Genomic DNA, 21,013 nt, shown 5'->3' on the forward strand with positions numbered 1-21,013 from the left:
AGAAACTAAATTACTACAATGTATATTGTTGTCATCAATTGCTGAGTGATAGAGTTAGATACTGATTTTAAAAACTTTTTTTTGACAAAGATCTAGTCTTCGGGTGTGGAGTTTGGTGAGCTCTTTATAGATTTTGGATACTAGCCCTTTGTCCGATACATCATTTGCAAATATCTTTTCCCATTCCATTGGTTGCCTTTTAGTTTTGTTGGTTGTTTCCTTTGCTGTGCAGAAGCTTTTTATCTTCATAAGGTCCCAGTAGTTCATTTTTGCTTTTAATTCCCTTGCCTTTGGGGATGTGTCAACTAAGAAATTGCTAACCCAGTGAAGAAATGGGCAGAAAACATGAATAGACACTTCTGTAAAGAAGACATCCGGATGGCCAACAGGCACATGAAAAGATGCTCAACGTCGCTCCTCATCAGGGAAATACAAATCAAAACCACACTCAGATATCACCTCACGCCAGTCAGAGTGGCCAAAATGAACAAATCAGGAGACTATAGATGCTGGAGAGGATGTGGAGAAACGGGAACCCTCTTGCACTGTTGGTGGGAATGCAAATTGGTGCAGCCACACTGGAAAACAGTGTGGAGGTTCCTCAGAAAATTAAAAATAGACCTACCCTATGACCCAGCAATAGCGCTGCTAGGAATTTACCCAAGGGATACAGCAGTGCTGATGCATAGGGGCACTTGTACCCCAATGTTTATAGCAGCACTCTCAACAATAGCCAAATTATGGAAAGAGCCTAAATGTCCATCAACTGATGAATGCATAAAGAAATTGTGGTTTATATACACAATGGAGTACTACGTGGCAATGAGAAAGAATGAAATATGGCCTTGTGTAGCAACGTGGATGGAACTGGAGAGTGTGATGCTAAGTGAAATAAGCCATACAGAGAAAGACAGATACCATATGGTTTCACTCTTATGTGGATCCTGAGAAACTTAACAGAAACCCATGGGGGAGGGGAAGGAAAAAAAAAAAAGAGGTTAGAGTGGAAGGGAGCCAAAGCATAAGAGACTGTTAAAAACTGAGAACAAACTGAGGGTTGATGGGGGGTGGGAGGGTGGGGAGGGTGGGTGATGGGTATTGAGGAGGGCACCTTTTGGGATGAGCACTGGGTGTTGTATGGAAACCAATTGGACAGTAAGCTTCATATATTGAAAAAAAAATATCTAGTCTTATAATTTATTGTCAACTCATTTCTATAAATTATGGATTATAACATTTCTTCATTGCCTCCTGCCAGCCTACCACAAGGTAGAAAGATACTAAAGATGAATTAAAATCAGAAATTGCTTATTACCTTGTTAGCTTATTTAATGAAATGTTGATTAGGGGAAAATACAGAAGTTATGTTTATAGGGAAGTGTGTGTATATTTTAATAAATCATGCAATTTAGTTTCCCATGTTGTTCCTATACTCCCATCTTGTCTAACAGTAATATTATTATAAATATATAAAAGTAAGACTGGAGCACTTTCTTTTGAGATGGTCATTATCCACTACTGAAGATTAAGCCACAATATGCTATTGACTCTATCAAACATAAAAAGAATAGAAAATAGTGCTCTTTGGACACATGATGTTATAAATCTGATTTTATCTAAAAATAGAAGGTTCTTATATTTAAATGTAACAATCCTTTGGTAAACTTTATCTTCCTGTCTTACAGGTTAACAAATAGAAATATTATACACAAACCTGCAGAGTGGACCTTAATTGCTGTGGTGTTGTTGTCATTGTAAGTACTATTTCAGATTTTAACTCTAAATACTAATTAGAATTTTGATTGGGGAAAAACAAAGTTGTTCATTGATTTTATAAGCATCATGAGAAAAGATACCTCTATTTTGTGCCTTATTTTCCTTTCCTATATGATAAAATAACTAGTGTAAAGTGATATGCCAGTATTTTCACAAGATTTAATTATTCTCTTTATATTTTTTACCATATTTTCTTCCAAAGGCCTTTATCTTTGCAAATATGATTTGTTATATTTTGAAAGAGAACAACTCCATGTGGAATATATATGGAATAGCCCTTTAATTTCATTTTTAACAATGCATTTTTATTAACATTGAATGGGCCTCGTTTTATAACTGTAATTTTACCAACATATCCAATGCTATTTCATTTGTCTCAGCATTTTATCATTAATCGCTTTGGGAAAGTTTTATTTTCCAAACTAATGTACATCTTTAAAATCAAACAGATTAAAGGAACTAAAGTAGATAGTACAGAAGCATATATAAAACATTTAATACTCATTCACCTTTTAAGAAATCACTGGTGGTTTCTAAAGCTGTCTCTCGGTAGGGTTAAAACCTTCTAGTAAGTGTAGTGTTTTTCAGCTTGAATTGCAAGTCTTCTTTTGAGGACCATTCATTACTGCATTACTGTTGCTACTTGGAGCTTGTTAAGTCATCGAAGCCCATAGGACAGTGAATACTTTACTGGACACTCATAGGTCAAGAAGTGTTATGAGCCAACCTCATAGCATCTCCAGCCCTGCTCTCTCTTTCTTGATATTTCTTCAGTCTGACATGTTACTCTGGCTTCACTGTCCCAAGGAAGGCTGTGCTGGGAGGCATTAGAGTAGGCTTCAGTGAGCCAACATCTGTGTCACCCAACCAAATACAACTCACAGGATTCATTAAATCAGAACACAGAAAATAACTTTACTTGAATGCCTTGATAATAAATTTTTTATCAGCCGTAAGAACAAATCTTTTGTCATTTCTACTATTCAGTGTCCCAGTTGAATTGGTTATTTGTGAAACAGATCTTATTAATATTTTAGAAAGTTCTTTCCATTTTATGAAATTTGTAAATATTTTGGTCACTGGCAAAAAAAAAATATATCAGTAACTCTGCTCACCCACCATATCCTATGCCTGCCAATAAACCCTCATAGATAACTGTTTAACTGTACTTCTGCAATTCATTATACTAAAGAGGAAGTAACTTTTTTGGTTGACAAGTCACAGGCCTGGGCCAAGCAGTAATCTCAGAATCTTGCTTTCTAAGCCAGTAACTGGAAGTATTATCTTAATGAGCAGCTGCTTACTGAAGACACACATTATTAGGGCCTACTTTTTTTTTTTTTGTATCAAACTCTTGACACATATTGTCCAAAATGTATAGCAATGAACAAAAAAATTATATAAAATGAAATAATAAAGACTGCTGTTAAAATTTCAAATTATTCCCTACAAAAATAAACCTCTAGTGTTTGATTTCAATGTGGCACAAAATATTGAAAGCTTTGCTAGTTGTTTTATGCACTGACTTCCCTAACTTTGGATCTAGTATAGGGAACCTCTTATTTCAAGGGTCAGTGACCCATAAAAATAGTAACTTAGTTGAATTCAAGAAAGACACTGCACATCTTAGTTGCATTACATGTTGCACGTTACACAATCAGTCTTGGGATAGCAGTAAACCCTGTTTCCTTTTCTCATTCACCTTAAATTCTTACCTTTCATTATGTGTTAACCACTATGTAGATCTACCTTTCTTTCTCCTAATTCTTTGTCCTTTTGATACCTGGACCTGTAAAATCCTGCCCAGTTAGGGCTCTTTCAGCTTCTTTTAAAATCCTTGGTCACTGTAGATGCCAAGTCAGCTGCTTCTCTCTTGGGTTTTGCCCTTCAAATATTATTTTCTCATAATTCTAACTTTTGCCATTATCCCTTCTTGCAGGCTATTTCTGATCCCTTCCATTTTGCTTTTGCACCTTCTTTATCTTCACTAGCTGAGTCTCCTTATTTTTTGGTCATCAGCTTCTAAGACTTTTGTCTCCTGTCCCAGTATTATTTTGTTTATTTCCTCTTTTCTAAGGAAGTCCCCTTTAGCTTTTCTATTACTTCCCCCAAGAGAATCTCTGGCTCAATTTATAGCCCCTTTCATTCTTAGCCTATTAAAATATTACTCCCATTTACTTCTATAAAGTATAATTATACTTTAGATTTGCACCTCTTTCTGCCCACTTAACAGTTCACCATTTTGGGAAAGGCGTTTTGTCATTGGGGGAAGAAAAAGCAGGCTTGAGGACCAGCATTGGATAAAGAATCTTAAACACAGCGAAAAATTTGGAGACTTTAGTACCCAAAGAGACATGCACATAAACAGGTAAAGGAAGTAACATACTCACACATCTGTGGACCAGTAACCCCACCACTCAGCCTTTTAATTTATTGTTGCTAAAATTGATAATAGGCATACATGGGATTATCTTTTTTTTTTTTTTTTTTAAGTCTATGATTTGGAAAACCTTTGCATCTATTCTCAAATTTCCAATGGAACTTGTTTAGTCGTTGCTTGCAGATATTTTCTGGAATTCATGTTAAAAGTGAACTCCTTACAAATCCTTATAGCTAGGAAAAAGATTCTGAATGGCAGTTGTAGTCACTGAAGATGAGTGTAATAAGATAGTGTGTTAATTATTATAACAATAGTACTATTCTTTGTATACTAACATTGCAAGGTTTTGTTACTCAATAGCACTTGTTTAATGAATGAAAGCTGCTTCAAAATTTTTCTTGAAAACCACTTTAAAAAGTATACATTTTATTAGTATGTTGCTGTGCTGGCTCCAGTCTAACTCTTGCAGAGGGGGAAAAATCAATATTTTAGGCAAAACATGATAGTCCAGAAGAAAGAAAGAAGGCTGGTTCTTGAATTTTTACATCTGTATGCTTAAAAGTAAATGAGATGTTTTTGTGTCAAATCATATTTTCCTGGTAACTTCCCTTGCACTTTCACAGGTGTATTAACATTTTAAAAATTTGAGGGGCACCTGGTGACTCAGTTGGCTAAGCGTCCAACTCTTGATTTCAGCTCAAGTCATGGTTTAGTGAGTTCGAGCCACACATCGGGCTCTTGCTGACACCTTGGTGCCTGCTTGGGATTCTCTCATAACAAATAAACTTAAAAAAAATTGGAACCACAACATGCAATTTGTCAGTGTATACTGATGGGAATTTTATACCAATATAATCTCAGGAAGAAATTGATCAAATTGAGTTGTACACTTCATCTTTGCACACTTAGTGAAATACACCTATCTATAAAAATAAATCATGACCTATTGCCATTTCATTTAGATTTTTCACAAATTCCATACGACTTGAATAGCCACTGTGACTGCAACATTTATGGATATATATATTTTGTACTCAGACCTTAAGTAGTTACCAAGAGCACACAGAAAGACTTTTTAAATCAGAGCTTAAACAGAATACACTTACTTAACAGTGAAGAAATTAATTTCCCTTTAGTCCTTTCTTATTTCTTTAATAAATGTTATAATTAACAAAGATTCTCAAGAACTCCTTACATAAAACATCTGTAATACTGAAAATTGACCCAGTTCTTTTTTTGTTGTTGTTTGTTTTTAATAACTCATTAGAAATATGGTAAAGTAACCTGGTAATTGGTGTTATGCTTAAGCACTTACAGTAATTTTTTATCTTAGCTGAACTTTATCAGACTTTACTCTTATATACTGTATATTGAAACAATACAAAGTTGAATCTGCTTTTGCCACAAAAATAATGCTGTAACATTAGACTTTTTCCACAGTCTCAGTGCATGATTTTTCATAAAGATGTGTATAAATAGATAAATAGATAGATAGTCTGTTATAAATATTTTAGTGCCTATATACAGTGTAAAGCTAGTTAATGAATTTATATAATTTGATGTGTTTGCCAAATTAGCAAGCATAAAAATTAATGACATTAAAGTGCATTTTGTGATGCCTCCTCATAATGATATCATATTTGTTTTTATATTCCTCATAATTCTCATCCTACTCTTAATACAGGAAAAAACAGAAACTGTAGGATCGCTTTGCATCATGGTCTCAGTACTCAGGATATTCTCCTTGAGAATATTTTGACTGGTATTTTGTGAGAAGATTTTATAGCCATAGGACACCCCCATCAGCTTGATCCCTTCTCTCCTTTTTCTCTTCCTTTTGCTCTTAGTCTTCCCAAGTCATCTTTGACTTCTCATTATACTTCAGCCTGTAACACAAGAGGGGACTGTGCAAATGTTGACTTAAAGCTGAGAAATAGAGAGAAAGGTCCAGACTAGCAGCCAAAGAGAAGCCAGATAGAAGTCTATGGAGAAGCAAATTAACTGGCCTGACTTACTTTATGTACAGCCCACATGTGAGAAATGAGAATCAGTTTCCTCAGTGTCCTTTTGTATTTAAAATACTACTTTTCCACCCAAGTTAACCTTTGTAAGTAGCCACTACTTTGCATTATGATAATCTGAGGTTAATTGTAGCATAGGAGTCAGGTGTCTTTTAGTGCGTAGCCAGTTAGGGGGTATATGTTATGGTCCATGGGAATGATTTGGTTATCTAATGAAGGAGATGAATACTTTTTATTACCTAGAAAGAAGAGAAGGTAGAGAGTGACTTCTGGTAATCTAACATGGATACATGCTCTTCCTAGTTTTATGCCCTTGATGTTCTCTAATGGAAAGCTTTCAAGATCATCTCCAAAAATGTCTGCTTTCATTTTATTTATCTGAACTGTCTGTTTCCAGTGAACTATGGCCCACTTCCTAGGCAGAGACCATGCAATAGTATATTCCTCCTAAAAGCTTTCAGTATTCCTATCGTTAAGGGAGTAGCATGTAAGTCCTGAGAAATGGTATTTAAACAAGCTCAACTTGACCATGATCACTAAACAAAAGCCTTCGCTGGATATGGGCAGCCACTTTAGGTAATCATCATACACATAGACACTCAGGAGAGTCACTTCCCTAGGGTACCAGGCATGAATAGAAAGATGTGACTAAGGCTTTTTGCCTCAGCAGATTTTTTTTTTTTTTTTTTAGCCTACCCATCACTAATTTCCTTAGAGAAGTTTGTGAGCATACCATGAAAAATGAAGACATAGTTCCTTAGAAACTTTTTGGTTCTCAGAAGTATTCTAAGGCCTTTCTTCTAACATTTGGTTCTAAGTAGTTAAGACCATATAGTGGAAGATCATTGAAATAACTTTTTTTTCCATATAATTATGGAATTTTTTATATTTAACTGAATTTTTATCAAGATATAATTCATATAACATAAAACTCACTATTTTATAGTGTACCATTCTCTGGGTTTTAGTATATTTGTTATATTATGCAGCTGTCACCACTGTCTAATTCCAGAGCATTTCCATCATTCCAAAAAGAACCCTCATACCTGTTAGCTTAGTCCCAATTTCCTCTTCCCTCATCCCCTGGTAACCACTAATCTGTTTTCTGTCACTATGGATTCTGAACATTTCATACAGGTGGAATGATATAGTATGTGGCCTTTTGTGTGTGGTTTCTTTCACTTAACACAGTGTTGTCAAAGTTAATTAACACTGTAGCATGTAACAGTACTTTGTTCCTTTTTATGTCTGAGTAATATTCCATTTTATGGATATACTACATTTTATTTATCCATTAATCAGCTGATGGACATTTAGGTTGTTTGTACCTTCTGGCTGTTATAAACATTTGTGTATAAGTTTTGGTGTGAACATGTTTTAGTTCTCTTGTGTATACACCTAAAAATAGAGTTACCATCATATGCTAATTCTATTTAATCTCTGAGGAACTGCTAGCCTGTGGAACAGTGGCTTCAGTGTTTTACATTTCCACTGGCAATGTATGAGGGCTCCATAGATTGAACTATAAAGGTCTTCTCTTCTTGCCTCAAAGCCAGTAGTCATTTTAGAGGCTTACATTAACAGTTTTTCCAAAACTTAAATATGCACATTTTGATTGATTTTAGACCTTCATGGACTTGTAATATCTGTTTCTTATGTTCTGGGAATTTCTACTTAATATGCAAAATGACTACCTACGACCGCCCCCTGCTTCCAGAATGACCATAGTGTTGAATATGAGACCATATAAATTGAATGTCTGAATCGTAACAGGTGGCATATTTTTGGATTCTTCAGTATCCATAAAATTCTTTTTTTGTTTTTTTTTCCCTTGTGTAAATCTTGGATTTGTTTATCTTATGATGTCTACTATCACAGTACCATTGTCATTGTGAAGTTTAAGTGTTTGTTTACTGATGATTAAACAATAATTAGATTATTTCTAACCACCCCCCCCGCATATTTATTGCTGAGAGTTTACATAAGAAAAATATATTTTTAAATTGAAGTAACTTTAGGAATCCAGATCTTTTCTAAAGAAAAAATAGTTGTTTAAATTTTTAACCAAAGCCTACTTTCCTCAGTGATTTTTCCCCTCAGAATTCCTTGTAATTTTGGCAGCTTTATAATGGTTAGTGTTTTTATCCACAAGTAGCTGAGAGTGCCCAACCTCAGGCCACAGTTCACTAAGGATCCATAGCAAAAGGGTGTTCTGTCTAGCTTCCTCATCCCAAGCAGCAGCAGTGGCAACATTGGTGACAGCAAGTATCAGGCAGTACCTGGCCCTTGCCAGTCACAACCTTGACTTGCAGAGTCAGTCTCCACATCTGTCAGTGACATTTTGACATCCTGACTGAGCTCACTGAGAGGACAGGCCAGGAGAGGCTAGGAGTCAAGAGGCTTTAGGACACTGTTACCCCAGCCTCAGGGTTGGGCACTGTAAGAGTGAGATCATGGTTGCATATGGACACCACTGGTTGGTTCCATTTCAGTTCTAGAGCATTGAAAAAAAAAGTTAAAGCCACTATTCTGAAAGAATTGTTGCATAACAACAATTATGAAGAAAAACTTTTCCAACCCTCATCTACAAAGCTGCTCTATAGGTTTGTCACAAACAGGATTTAGATATAAAGTTTAAAGTCACTATAGCCCAGCCCTTTAAACAAACCTGTATGTAATATATCACTACAAAGTGCGTTACAAAGAACTTGTTTGCTTTGAATTAGAAATATCAATGGAAAGCATCCCTGCTTCCTTATTAATAGGTAATCCTAAAGCATTAAATACAAACATTATCAGGACATAAACCATCTGTTATAAGAAAAACATTTTATTTTATTTGGCTGGCATAGTCTTTTATAATCAAAGTTTTTATCTCAGTTTCCTAGATAATAGTTATGAAGTAGAAAGCCCATAATGACATACTTCTTCAGGGTATGTTCTTCTTTTCTACCTATTTTATTTTTCTTAGAATTCCTTAATAGCCTTATCTGCCTCTTGATTTTGGGACTTTAACTTTGTGCCTAGGATAAAAGTAAATGCAATTTAAATGTATGTTGGGGCGCCTGGGTGGCGCAGTCGGTTAAGCGTCCGACTTCAGCCAGGTCACGATCTCGCGGTCCGTGAGTTCGAGCCCCGCGTCAGGCTCTGGGCTGATGGCTCGGAGCCTGGAGCCTGTTTCCGATTCTGTGTCTCCCTCTCTCTGTGCCCCTCCCCCGTTCATGCTCTGTCTCTCTCTGTCCCAAAAATAAATTAAAAAAAAAAAAAATAAAAAAAAAAATAAATGTATGTAAATAATTTTTATTAATCATTTTTAATAAATGTAGTTCTGTTACCATACAGACTACCTTTAGCTACACAAGGGCCTCTTAAAACCCTAAATTCAGTCTCATTCTGGATTATATCCTGGTTTTTTTTTTTTCTTGTTAGCAAAATGAGAGGTTAGATTATATCTGGGTTAAATGAACTTAGTGTGAGTTCAACTATGAGATATTATATGTAAGAAATTATTCTAACGCAATAGGCCAAAGGTTACTGAAGGAGACAGTGAGGATGAGTATATTTAGTGTAGGAAGCAATTTAATTTTGCTGATAGAGCCATAGTAACACTGCCTCAGTATTATTACTTAATGATCTTAGTCATTAAACTTGCCAAAGAAATGCATTGAGTGATATGGCTAGTCACTCTGTGGAAAGATTACAGAGCACTCATTTAAGTCACTGGGAGGAACACACCCCCCCATCCCCCACCCCCAGGATTCCTTTACTGTCTTTCTACCTCAGAGTGACATTATATTAGCTGACATTATATTGCTTTCTTCATCAAAGCTAAGGAAACTGCCCTGTACAAAAGGAAACAATGGAGTGGTTTAGTACCTCAGCATTATACTTACAGTAGTGAAAAGCAAAATAAAATGCGTAAGCTGATCATTTTAATGTAAAAATACGTTTTAAAACATTATGCTTACAGAATCATCACTACAATCTATAGACCTCTTTTCCCTCTTCTACATTATTATCCTTTACACTTTATTGTGGGAATAAGTGCTGTCAGTGAATAGGGATGTCTAGAAAGAACTTTGATGTGAGAATTTCGAATTCTTTGTTCAGATCACATTTAAGGAAATGTTTAAAGTGGTTCTAGAGTGATGTTTTCCTTTTTTACTTCCTACTTTTTTTTTTATTCATTGATGAAAAGATCTCAAGTGTTCATTGATAAATCTTCTTTGATCTAGATATTGTAGGGCGACCCGAGTTTCTTCTCTGAGATAGTATCATCTTATTATTAGCTAAAGAATTGATAAGCACCTGCCTTGTACCTCTGCTTTTTCGTCTAAAGAGTTGGTTTAGTCTTTTTTTTAAATGTCTCTAATACCATGCCATGAAAATCAACGTAAGTAGAACCCATATATACCAGAGAAGGAAATGAGACCCACACTTTGTTGTAGCATTATAACTATAAATTAGTGTAGAAGCTGGCATCTACACAATAATTGAAAAGGTTCCAAATAGTTAGAAATCTGAATTTAAAAATAGACAATGTTTATTGAGCAGCTGCTTCTGGTAAGACTGTCTCTTAGGCTCTGTGGGGGATACAAAGGTTAAACAAAGCCTCTGCACTGAAAGACTTTACAGCCTACTGGATTTTGAGGAAAAGGGGATATGAATGTGTACAATAAAAAGTTAAATGTATCATATGGGCAAAAAGGAAGCATAGACTTGGGAGTTCCAAAGAGACTAAAGATCTGGACTAGAAAGATTTAATTAAAAAAAAGAAAGTTTCATAGCAGCGGGCTTTGTGTTGACCCTCCAAAATAGAAAGGGTGTCAAGAAATAGAAGTGAAAGGATGAGGGCATTCTGGAGGTACTTCTAGCATGAAAAAAAAAAAACAAAAAAAAACCAGAAAGCAAAAGGATTTCTTGAAGAGTACAAAATAACTGGAAAGAGTGATTGGAAAGTTGGGTCTATTACACAGATAGATCTTTTCATGGCAAATAAACTTACTTCAGTGGAGAGTGAAAGTCATTTTTTTTTTTAACATTTATTTATTTTTAAGAGAAAGAGAGTGTGAGAGGGAGAGGGGCAGTGAGAGAGGGAGACATAGAATTGGAAGCAGGCTCCAGGCTCTGAGTTGTCAGCACAGAGCCTGATGTGGGGCTCAAACTCACGAGTGGTGAGATCATGACCTGAGCTGGAGTTGGACGCTCAACCGACTGAGCCACCCAGGTGCCCCGAAAGTCATGTTTTAAGTTTTGAGCAGAGTACTGTCATGAAGCCCATGCTTTAGGAAGATCAGTCTTGCAGAGATCTAGAGTCACATCTGATTGTGTCTTCTACCCTACACCAGTATTTCATCCACTTCCAATTGCTCTTAAAGAAAAACTTATTACTGTGGCCTGTGTGGCCCTGTGCAGTACAGCCCCTTCTTCTTCAGCCTCCCCTCACACCACCCTACCTTGTTCTTCTCCTTCCCAGCACACTGACCCTCTTTCAGCCCTTCTCATCACACTCTCTCACCATAGGACCCAGGTTGTTTCCTATGTCCAGGACCTTCTTCCCTCCCCTCTTCGTTTGGTTAATTCCCCTTCATCTTTTAGAACTTGAGGAAGTGTTTCTTCCTCAAGAAATCTTTCTTGACTTCCCTGACTAGAGCAGATATCTTTACAAATAGGGTTGTTGTTGTTTTGTTTTTTGTTTTGTTTTGTTTTTATAACACCATGCACTTATCTTTCCTACACTGTTCTGTTTTCAATTTTATTTTTAATTGCCTGACTACTTGATTAAAATCTGCCTCCCTCATTCAACTTGAAGATTTTAGGGGTTGATTCTTTGTCTGATTTTATTCACCATTATACACTTAGCTTTGTGTTTAATTATAGATTCACAACAAATATCTGGCAGTGAATGAGTGAATGTATGAATGAGGTTAATTAGGAAACTATCCTTCCTTGCTCTTTGTTGACCCCTTCCCTCCTGCCTACAACTGCTTACTCCTCTTCAAAGCTTAAAAAAACAAAACAGAAGAAACAATTTTATCCTTTGTTCTTAACCTCACTGACCCCCTCAGACTATCATCCATTCACTTGACAAACTTCTTTAAGAACTAGTGTGCTGTCAGTGATTCCAGTGCTTTTCCTTAATCTCGTGCATTCTTACTCTTGCCCACATCATTTATGAAATTGATTTTCTCCGACTCCACTAGTAACAGCCTAGTTAACCAAAGAGCAATGAGGCAGTGAACTAAAATGATTACAGTGAGAATTAAATGGGAGAGACCTGTAGATGATAAGAGACATTACAACTCGAGAATCGACAAGTTTTAGCAATGTGGGAGGTGGATAAAAAACAATGTCAAAATATAGGCACACTTCATTTTATCAGGCTTCACATTATTGCACTTTGCAGGTAATTGCATTTTTTACAGATTGAAGGTTTGTGGCAACCCTGCACTGAGCAGGTCTATCAGCACCATTTTCCAACAGCTCGCCATCTGCTCACTTCGTGTCTTTATGTCATATTTTGGTGATTCTCGTAGTATTTCAAACTTATTATTATTTACTATGGTGACCTATGATCAGTAATCATGACTCACTGAAAGCTCAGGTTATGGCATTTTTAAATTATTTTTTAATTAAGGTGTATATGTTTTTAGATATAATACTGTTTCACATAATAGACTACAATACAGTGTAAACATAACTTTTATATGCAGTAGGAAACCAAACAATTTATTTGACTTTATTGTGATACTCACTTTCCTGCAGTGGTCTAGAACCAAACCCTCAGTATCTCCTCAGTATGCCCATATTAAGACAGATGACTGGGAAAATACTGGCGCCTTTAGGGGAATGGGTAGGGGGAACTAATTTTAAGAGATGGTGCATTTGGGGCACCTGGGTGTCTCACTCGGTTGAATGTCCAGCTTCAGCTCAGGTCATGATCTCACGGTTCATGAGTTCGAACTCCACATCGGGCTCTGTGCTAACAGCTCAGAGCCTGGAAGCTGCTTCAGATTCTGTGTCTCCCTCTCTCTCTGCCCCTCCCCAACTCACACTGTCTCTCTCTCAAAAGTAAACATTTAAAAAAATTTTAGAGAGAGATGGTTCATGTGATTCAATACCTGCTCTTCTAGCACTGAGACTATTCTTGTTCAGTTTAGGGTTCAGGCAGATTATTTAGTTGGGTGGTTCCCCAGTTAGGTAGTTGAAAATGTGGAATTGGATCTAAAGAATGATAAGGAGTTCACCCATGTCCAATGCCCAGGCTCAGTGGCCACTCTGCCCAGAGTTGGACCAGCACCCTAGCGTGGACCCTGAGCACTGTGGGAAAGGCATTAGCACCCAGGGGCCACAACACAGCTTGCTGGAAGGAAACTTGGGTACATCTGTAAGGAGAGGAATAGGATGGACCTGAGGAGAAGCAGTACAGGAGGGCATTGTGGATCCTTTGGAACCAAGGACTGGAATGGACATGTAAGACCTCTACCAACTGAGGGTTTCACGAGCACACTCCTTTGCCAAAATCTTGGTGAATAGCCTTTCACTGTACAATTGTGTCTTAGACATTGTGTTACTTGTTGTCATGATAGTGCTTGGCTGGATGCTTTTTGTCTCACTTGCATGTTACATGGGCACATTTCCGGAGTTCAGGCCTCCAGCTCTGAAGTGGAAAGAGAAGTGGCCTATTCAGTAAATCAAGGCATGACTGAGGAGCTGGACTTTGGATGAAGAACCATAACTAATAAGGGTTCAGGATACTTATATCCCCCAGGAGGGACCCTGGTGGAAATAAGCAAAGTTGATCCTAAAGTAATGCAGCTCTGAAGCTCACCTGACCAGCTGTACAGTTCCCATTGTTGCAAATCATTTTGTCACATTTTATGTAAAAAGTTAACGAACATTAAAAAAAAAAGTGGTAAGGAAAATCAGATACCTAGATTTTGGAGTCAGCACTGAAATGGTGACTTGGCAGAGATAGAGGGTGTTAAATGTGGAGTCAAGATGAGATAGAACCTGTGGAACAGCTGCATCCATGCCAAGGATGCCTAAGCACTACAGAGATAGCAGAAAGAGAAGGAAAATGGGCATTTTTTAACATCAGCTGTGTGCAGCACCATACTAGGTTCTTTACATACGTTATTTTATTTGATCTTCACAATCCAGTGAGGGCAATAGTGGTGTCCCACTTCCCAGAGGAAGAAACAGACTCTTGGAAAACAAGTACTTTGTCCAAGGTCACACCTGGGACTCAAAGTCAGACCTGTCTGACTTGAAAATGCGTGCGTTTTCCTTCAGAAAGGTATGTATCCAACCAGAACACTGTCAAGGAATCCAAAGCAGGTGTGAGGTTTAAGAAAGAAGTCGTAACTACGTTTCTGAGAACCAGGTATTTATCTTCTGTTGAAAAAAAGGCTATGGCTTTGGCAAGTAGGTAGGTGACCTTCAAGAAAGCAGTTTTTGGGTTTTTTTTTTAATTTTTTTTAACGTTTATTTATTTTTGAGACAGAGAGAGACAGAGCATGAACGGGGGAGGGGCAGAGAGAGAGGGAGACACAGAATCGGAAACAGGCTCCAGGCTCTGAGCCATCAGCCCAGAGCCCGACGCGGGGCTCGAACTCATGGACCGCGAGATCGTGACCTGAGCCGAAGTCGGACGCTTAACCGACTGAGCCACCCAGGTGCCCCGAAAGCAGTTTTTTTAGAAGGATAGGCATTGAGACCAGATCGCAAGGGTTGCTGTAGTAGACAGTTGTAGCATATGTTGACCATTCTTTTCATATGGTAGCCAGAAGAGGAAAGGGAAGCAACTATAACCTGATATGACATGGTAAATCTTCAGAAGACTTCTCAGGATAGTAGAGGCTTGGGCATGTTGGTGGCAGGGGGCAAGGAGATGTTAGACAGGCAGAATTGGGAATACTAAAAAGATACAGGGTAATTGACAGGATACAACCCATGAAGAAACTGGGAATGTCATCAAAGGCAAATTTGCCTATTAATTTTTCTTCTCTAAACCCTGTCACCCACCTCTCTTTCCCACTTTTTCCTCCACATGTTTCTCTCTCCTTGCCTTGAATGTGAGTAATATTTGCTAACATTCTGCTTCTGTACAAAAGTGAATGAACCAAACCTTATATATTTCTTCTTCCAAAACCCATATGGGTATTATTGCTCCATTACTTGCTCTGATTGTTATCCCCTTCCACCACAGGTCAGTGATCTTCCCTAGGAGAATTAATTTAAGGCAGCTTTTCTAAGCTTGACCTAAATACAGCCACTATCTTTAATTCTGGTGACTAACTTTTTTTTCATATTCATGATTTTTACCTTCCCTTTCTTCTCATCTTTCATGATCCACAAATCATTCCTGGGGACTTATACATGTACTTCATTCATACACACACACACACACACACAGACATGTTTCCAAATGAAAATAAGAGGCTTTCCCTTCATCCAGACATTTTTGTTTGGACAATGTGTAAGCAGTAGTAAACCTGGAAAGGTGCCTACAGTAAGTGAGATGAATTTGAAACTGTTTTCTTACCAAAACATAATCTCCTTCAGCCAAGGACAGTGTCTAGATGACTTTTGTCTCCTTAGTGCCAAGCACGCGACATCTCAATCTGGCACTTATTAAGTAAAGTACTCAGTGAGTATTTGTAGAATAAAGCAAATGAATGGAGGGATAGGAAAGACTTGGATAAATTATTATTGATGTTATGTACTTAAACACAGAATTGGTAGCACTGGTAAAATTGCATTGCACAGGAAAAACAAAATAGTTGCTTACGATTATGGGTGAAAGGAAGGACAGTGACCCTGTGTCTCTGTAATGATTCATATTTTCCAGGGTGGGTAGTCTGATAAGGCTGTGACTATTTAGCCTAAAAATAATTGCTACTTTTAACCAAATCTAGCACTGCTTTTTTGCAAATAGATTTTTATAAAATCTTGAATAAAATTAATGAAAAACAAAGCTAGATATAAACATGAGATTGTTTTTTAACTCCTATAATTATAAAATTAGTGAACATTTAAACTTGTTAAATGTTTCTTTGATTTAAAAACTTGATTGATTCCAAATACTGCTTTTCTCTTACCTTCCATGAACTTACTCTTTTATCTTCTGTGGACTGATAAATGATAAAATAGAAGAATCAGTTATAGAGCAGTTAATCATCAAGTATAGCATGGCACTAAATCCTTTATTTATCTGGTGCATCACAGACACAATTCTGGAGAATTCTTTAAATGTTTTACATGTTGGTATTTGTTCGTTGAATTGGAAGAATTTATCAAATATTAATGGGTCCTAATGGAAAATTTTACTCTAGAGGCAAACTCTTTCTTTAACTAGCTTTATGAATGTATTTTATTAACTAATCTTGCAAACTTGAATGAAAGTTTTAAGGAGAAAAAATGATTATTCCGAGGTGTATCAAGTGTTTGTTAAATTCAAGATCCTAATTGCCTAGTGTGTTTTTCCTCTGTTGTCTTTCAATACTTCCGTGTCGATTGTTTATTATAGAGACTTAACACCTTTTTAATATTCTTCCTGCCTCTGACTTTTCTCATTCTGATAGTTCTAGTTAAGTAACATAGTTCTTGGAGGCAAAATTCAAATGTTTCCATTTTACTCCGTGTTTAAGTATTTTTATAAAGCTTTAGAGAAGATTTTAAGGCCAAAGGGTAAAACGAGTCTTGATATTATATTACTACTGCTTGTGTTGATCCATTACCCATTTTGAATGAGGAGTTTGAGAGTTAGCTTTCTTTCATTTTAGTACAACTAGAAAAGGTATACTCTGTCTTAAAACATGGACATATCAAAATAGACAAGTCTTAATACTGAATATTGCAGTGGAGCAGAAGTACCTGGAAAACTACTACAAACTGCTTGGTGAACACCTACGATTTCTGTGGAAGTGAAACCATGTTCTAGTAACTAAATTGCCTGTATTATTTCTGAGTTCTATTTATTTACTGATTTTTTTTTTCCGTTGAGTTTTTCGGGCCCCACATTATGATGTTGTTTATCACATGAAGGTTTTTAATTATAGTGAGTGGCAAATCAGCTACACTGCAAAAAATGTTTTGTAAGAATAAAGCAATCACCAGGTTATAACTAGTATTCTTACGATTTCATTGCAGAGAAAAATGTTGCTCATCTGACAAGAGATTTACAGAACTTTCACATACTCCCAGTTCCCAAAACTATAAAATTAAATGCCACTAACAAATTCTCTGCAGCTAAGGTTATACATTACAATATATGGTTTACCCTTGAACAACATGGGGTCTAGGGCACTGACCCCTGCCCCCTCTAGTCAAAAACCCACATAAAACTTTTGACTCCCCCCCCAAACTTTCCTAATAGTCTGCTGTTGACCAGAAGCCTTACCAGTAACATAAGCAGTTGATTAACACATGTTTTATATGTTTTATGTGTTATGTACTGTCTTGTTAAAATGAGAGAAAAATTATTAAGAAAATCATCAGGAAGAAAAAATACATTTACAGTACTATATACCTTATATTAAAAAAATATGTGTATAAGTAGACCATGTAGTAGTACAAACCCATGTTGTTCAGGGGTCAACTGTACATTAAAAGTAGGAATAGATATGTATTCTTTACCCAAGGAGAAAAAATGTACATTTGGAAAAAAAAAAAAACTCTTTACATAATTGGAAGAAATACATAATCCTTTATATCTGAGACTAAGATGAGGAAGTAGAGTCAGCAAATGTTGATTTCTCTTTTGAGAAACTTTATGATAAGGGTAGGAGGGAGATTGAACAATTTGTTTTGAAAGGACACTAAAGCATGTTTAATAGGGTGTGGAGAAGGAGCCAGGAAAGAAAAATAATCTGAAATTGAGAATGAGATGGAGGGGTAGATATATACCATGGAATAGGGTCACAGAGGAGGCACAAAGAAATGGGATCATGGTCACAGGCAGATGGAATAGCTTAAATAGATGGAAGAAAATAAGTGAAGAATAATGTGGCTGTAGATAAGTTTGTAAGTAGCAGGGAAAGACTGTTAATCATGCCTGACAACTTCATTTTTCATGAACTAAGATATGAGGTTGTGTTCTCAGAGTCAAGAGATGATGGTTGAGTAGAGTGAAAATAGTGGTACCAAAGTAGTCATTAAGAGGATCTGGAACAGGACCTATCCCAGGGCCAGAGAAAATCGACAAGTGACACTGAGTGCTCAGAAGTGGCCAGAGATCATGGATTTGTAGTATTACCAGTCTCCTTCCTGCCACTTCCTACCCCCAGTTGTTGGTAGTCAGCCATGCTGCTGTAGGTGTGGAGAAAGCCAGCTGTAGCATTGATCTCAGCTTATAGTTACCATGAATAGGAGAATTAAGGATGCAAGAGATTCAGAGGAGTGCCGGTGAAAGGTTCGAGAAATCACAAATATAATTGGTAAAGGATAATGGAGTTATCTTAGGAAGAAAATTGTTCATCCCAGTCAAACATTACTTGTATCTCTTCCCCCAAAGTTGTATCTTCAGCTCTGACATTTCTCTTAGGTTGCAGACAAAACTTTATTTTTTGCTGGACATCTGCATTTGGATATCCCTCAGGCAATTCACAGTGTCAAATCTGAGATTTGAGTTCATCTTTGAAAAGTCTCCTATTTCTTTTGGTGACATTTCCATCTTTGTAATTATCCAGAATTGAAAGCTGACTAGTTGGTGCTTCTCTTGCCCTTATTTCCCATCTGCTCAGTTGCTCAGTCCTGCCTTTGTAACTTCTCTTACCCAGTTGTTTTTCTCCTTTCCCAGTACTGCTGACTTACATCAGGCTTTCATTACTTGCCTAGACTCCTGCAATGAGAGCCTTCCCAAACAGGTTTCCTTGCAATGTGTCTCTACTTTTGACTAGTCCATCGTTTCTCCACCTTTAAGAATCATTTCACGATTAGGGCAGGCCTTTGTTCAGAAACCTAGTGATGCCCCAATTCCTACCATGTAATTTTGCTTGAAATTCAAGGCTCTCTTAAAGTGGTCCCAAACTGCCTCTACAACTTATTCTTCTGTGTTCTTAAATTGCATCCACTGTTTCCCCCCTACAAACATCTTTGTTGGCACTCTGAACTGTGTTTAAAATGCCTTTCCTCTTGAGATCTGTCTGTCCTAGCCTCCAAGGCCCGGTTTAGATGTCACTGCCTCCTTAGAAGCCTTCCTTAACGTCCCAGAGGTAGAAACATCTTCCTTGTATAAATTCCTATAGATGAGACCATCCTTTGTGTCTGTATTAGCTTCAACTTTGTTATATAGCTGTTTATGCAAAGATCTCATTTCCCTTGCTATTTAGTTTCTTCCAACTGTGTAAGTAACAAGTATAACACATAATCAGAATTGCACAAATTTATACAGTTGAGAAATTTACAGTGGTTCTCAATATTAGTTGTACATTGGAATCACATTGGAAGCTCTTTAAAAATATCAATACCTGATTCAAAGATTTTAATTCATTGGTCTGGGATGGGGACTCGGCATATGTATTTTTTAAGTTACCCAAGTGATTGTAATTTGTACAGACATAATTGAGAACCGCTATAGTTAATTATAGGGCAATTATTAGTGTGCTAGGGCTAGGCTGAATCAGTTGATTGAGCTATGTCTGCTAGGATTTGCTTGCTTCAAGGCACTTCTTAACTTTCTTCTGAAGTTTTCAATTAGTTAATGGTGTTGGAAGGTACTTTTTGGCTGTCATAGAGAAAAGATGAATTAGAAACAATAGACTTGTCAGTTTTCATCAGCACATTTTATTTTGTAATGACAGATTTCAGAAATTATTTGAAGAGCATATACCAACTGGGCCTTTGAAATAATAAGGTATACTCAGTTCTTAAAATGAATCAGACATGTGAGCTTGTGTGGTATAGTGGTTAGAAGTGTGGACTAGTGGGAGTTCTTCTGGGTTATTTGCTCATCTCTTACTGACTGTGTGACCTTAAGAAAGTCACTTGGGCCTCACCTTAGAGTTAACACTTGCTGCAACTTCACAGAAAGGTTAAAGACCAACCAGTTAGTTTCATAAAGAAAAAAAAATCCTTTTACAAACTTGGAAATCACTGATGTTTCATATGTTTGATTCAGGAGTTGAGATCTTGCCACAAAGGGAATAAGTGGGGAAAAGAACTGGCATTTCTTCAAGGGAAATGAATTCATTTGCTCTACTTTAGAAACCTACCCACCACCCATTTTAAAGTATCTGAATTCCTTTTCAGTTGTAAAGCCACGTTTCCTGTCTACATAAAAACATCACCAGCAGTTTAGGAAAGTGCCATGAAGTAGTACCTCTGCCCAAGACCCAGTCCATTTTGATATATGGGAAAAGAAAAGCTGTTCCTCAGGGATGGCTTTTTGGTTCTTTCCCTGTGCCTAAGTGTGTTTTGTTAACTTCAGGGAGGAAGCCAGGGGCCACAGATTACAGAAATGTTTTTACAGAGTCATTGACAGAGTTGAATATTCTTCTTCATTCTCCCTAATAAGAAATAAGCAAGGTGGAAAAAGAGTTATGTTAAATAAGAAATCCTAATTACTTACATGCTAAGGAGCCCTGAATTATACAGATAAAATTCCTTTTCAAAGTTTATACCAGAAATTTCTTTTTAAAATCTGAGAGGTGCATTCTGCAAAATGCCTTGGGTTTGGGTGAACCCTCAAATTTCTGAAAATAGATGACATTTTGACCCACTGTGTTACATACTGGTCACAGCTTTCTTTTGTTTCAGTTTTGAGTGTATGTGTGAACAGACAGAGGTATTCTGGTTTAATCCTTATCATTTAGCACTTGTTCATGTAGAAAAG

At 36.9% G+C, this 21,013-nt stretch overlaps 1 protein-coding gene across 2 annotated transcripts in view; it reads left to right on the forward strand.

Moving 5' to 3' along the window:
• The window catches only part of RPAP2 (RNA polymerase II associated protein 2), a 99,497-nt gene that overhangs the window by 58,757 nt on the left and 19,727 nt on the right, over nt 1-21,013 (forward strand). The window contains exons 11-12 of one of the 2 annotated variants that reach the window (XM_042952814.1): nt 1,686-1,754; nt 4,010-4,144. In XM_042952814.1, coding sequence (XP_042808748.1) covers nt 1,686-1,754; nt 4,010-4,144 — 204 coding nt within the window. The remainder of the gene's footprint in view (nt 1-1,685; nt 1,755-4,009; nt 4,145-21,013) is intronic. The other variant, XM_042952815.1, reaches the window with a different exon arrangement.

The sequence above is a fragment of the Panthera leo genome, chromosome C1 (genome assembly GCF_018350215.1).
Source record: "Panthera leo isolate Ple1 chromosome C1, P.leo_Ple1_pat1.1, whole genome shotgun sequence".
Lineage (NCBI taxonomy): Eukaryota > Metazoa > Chordata > Mammalia > Carnivora > Felidae > Panthera > Panthera leo.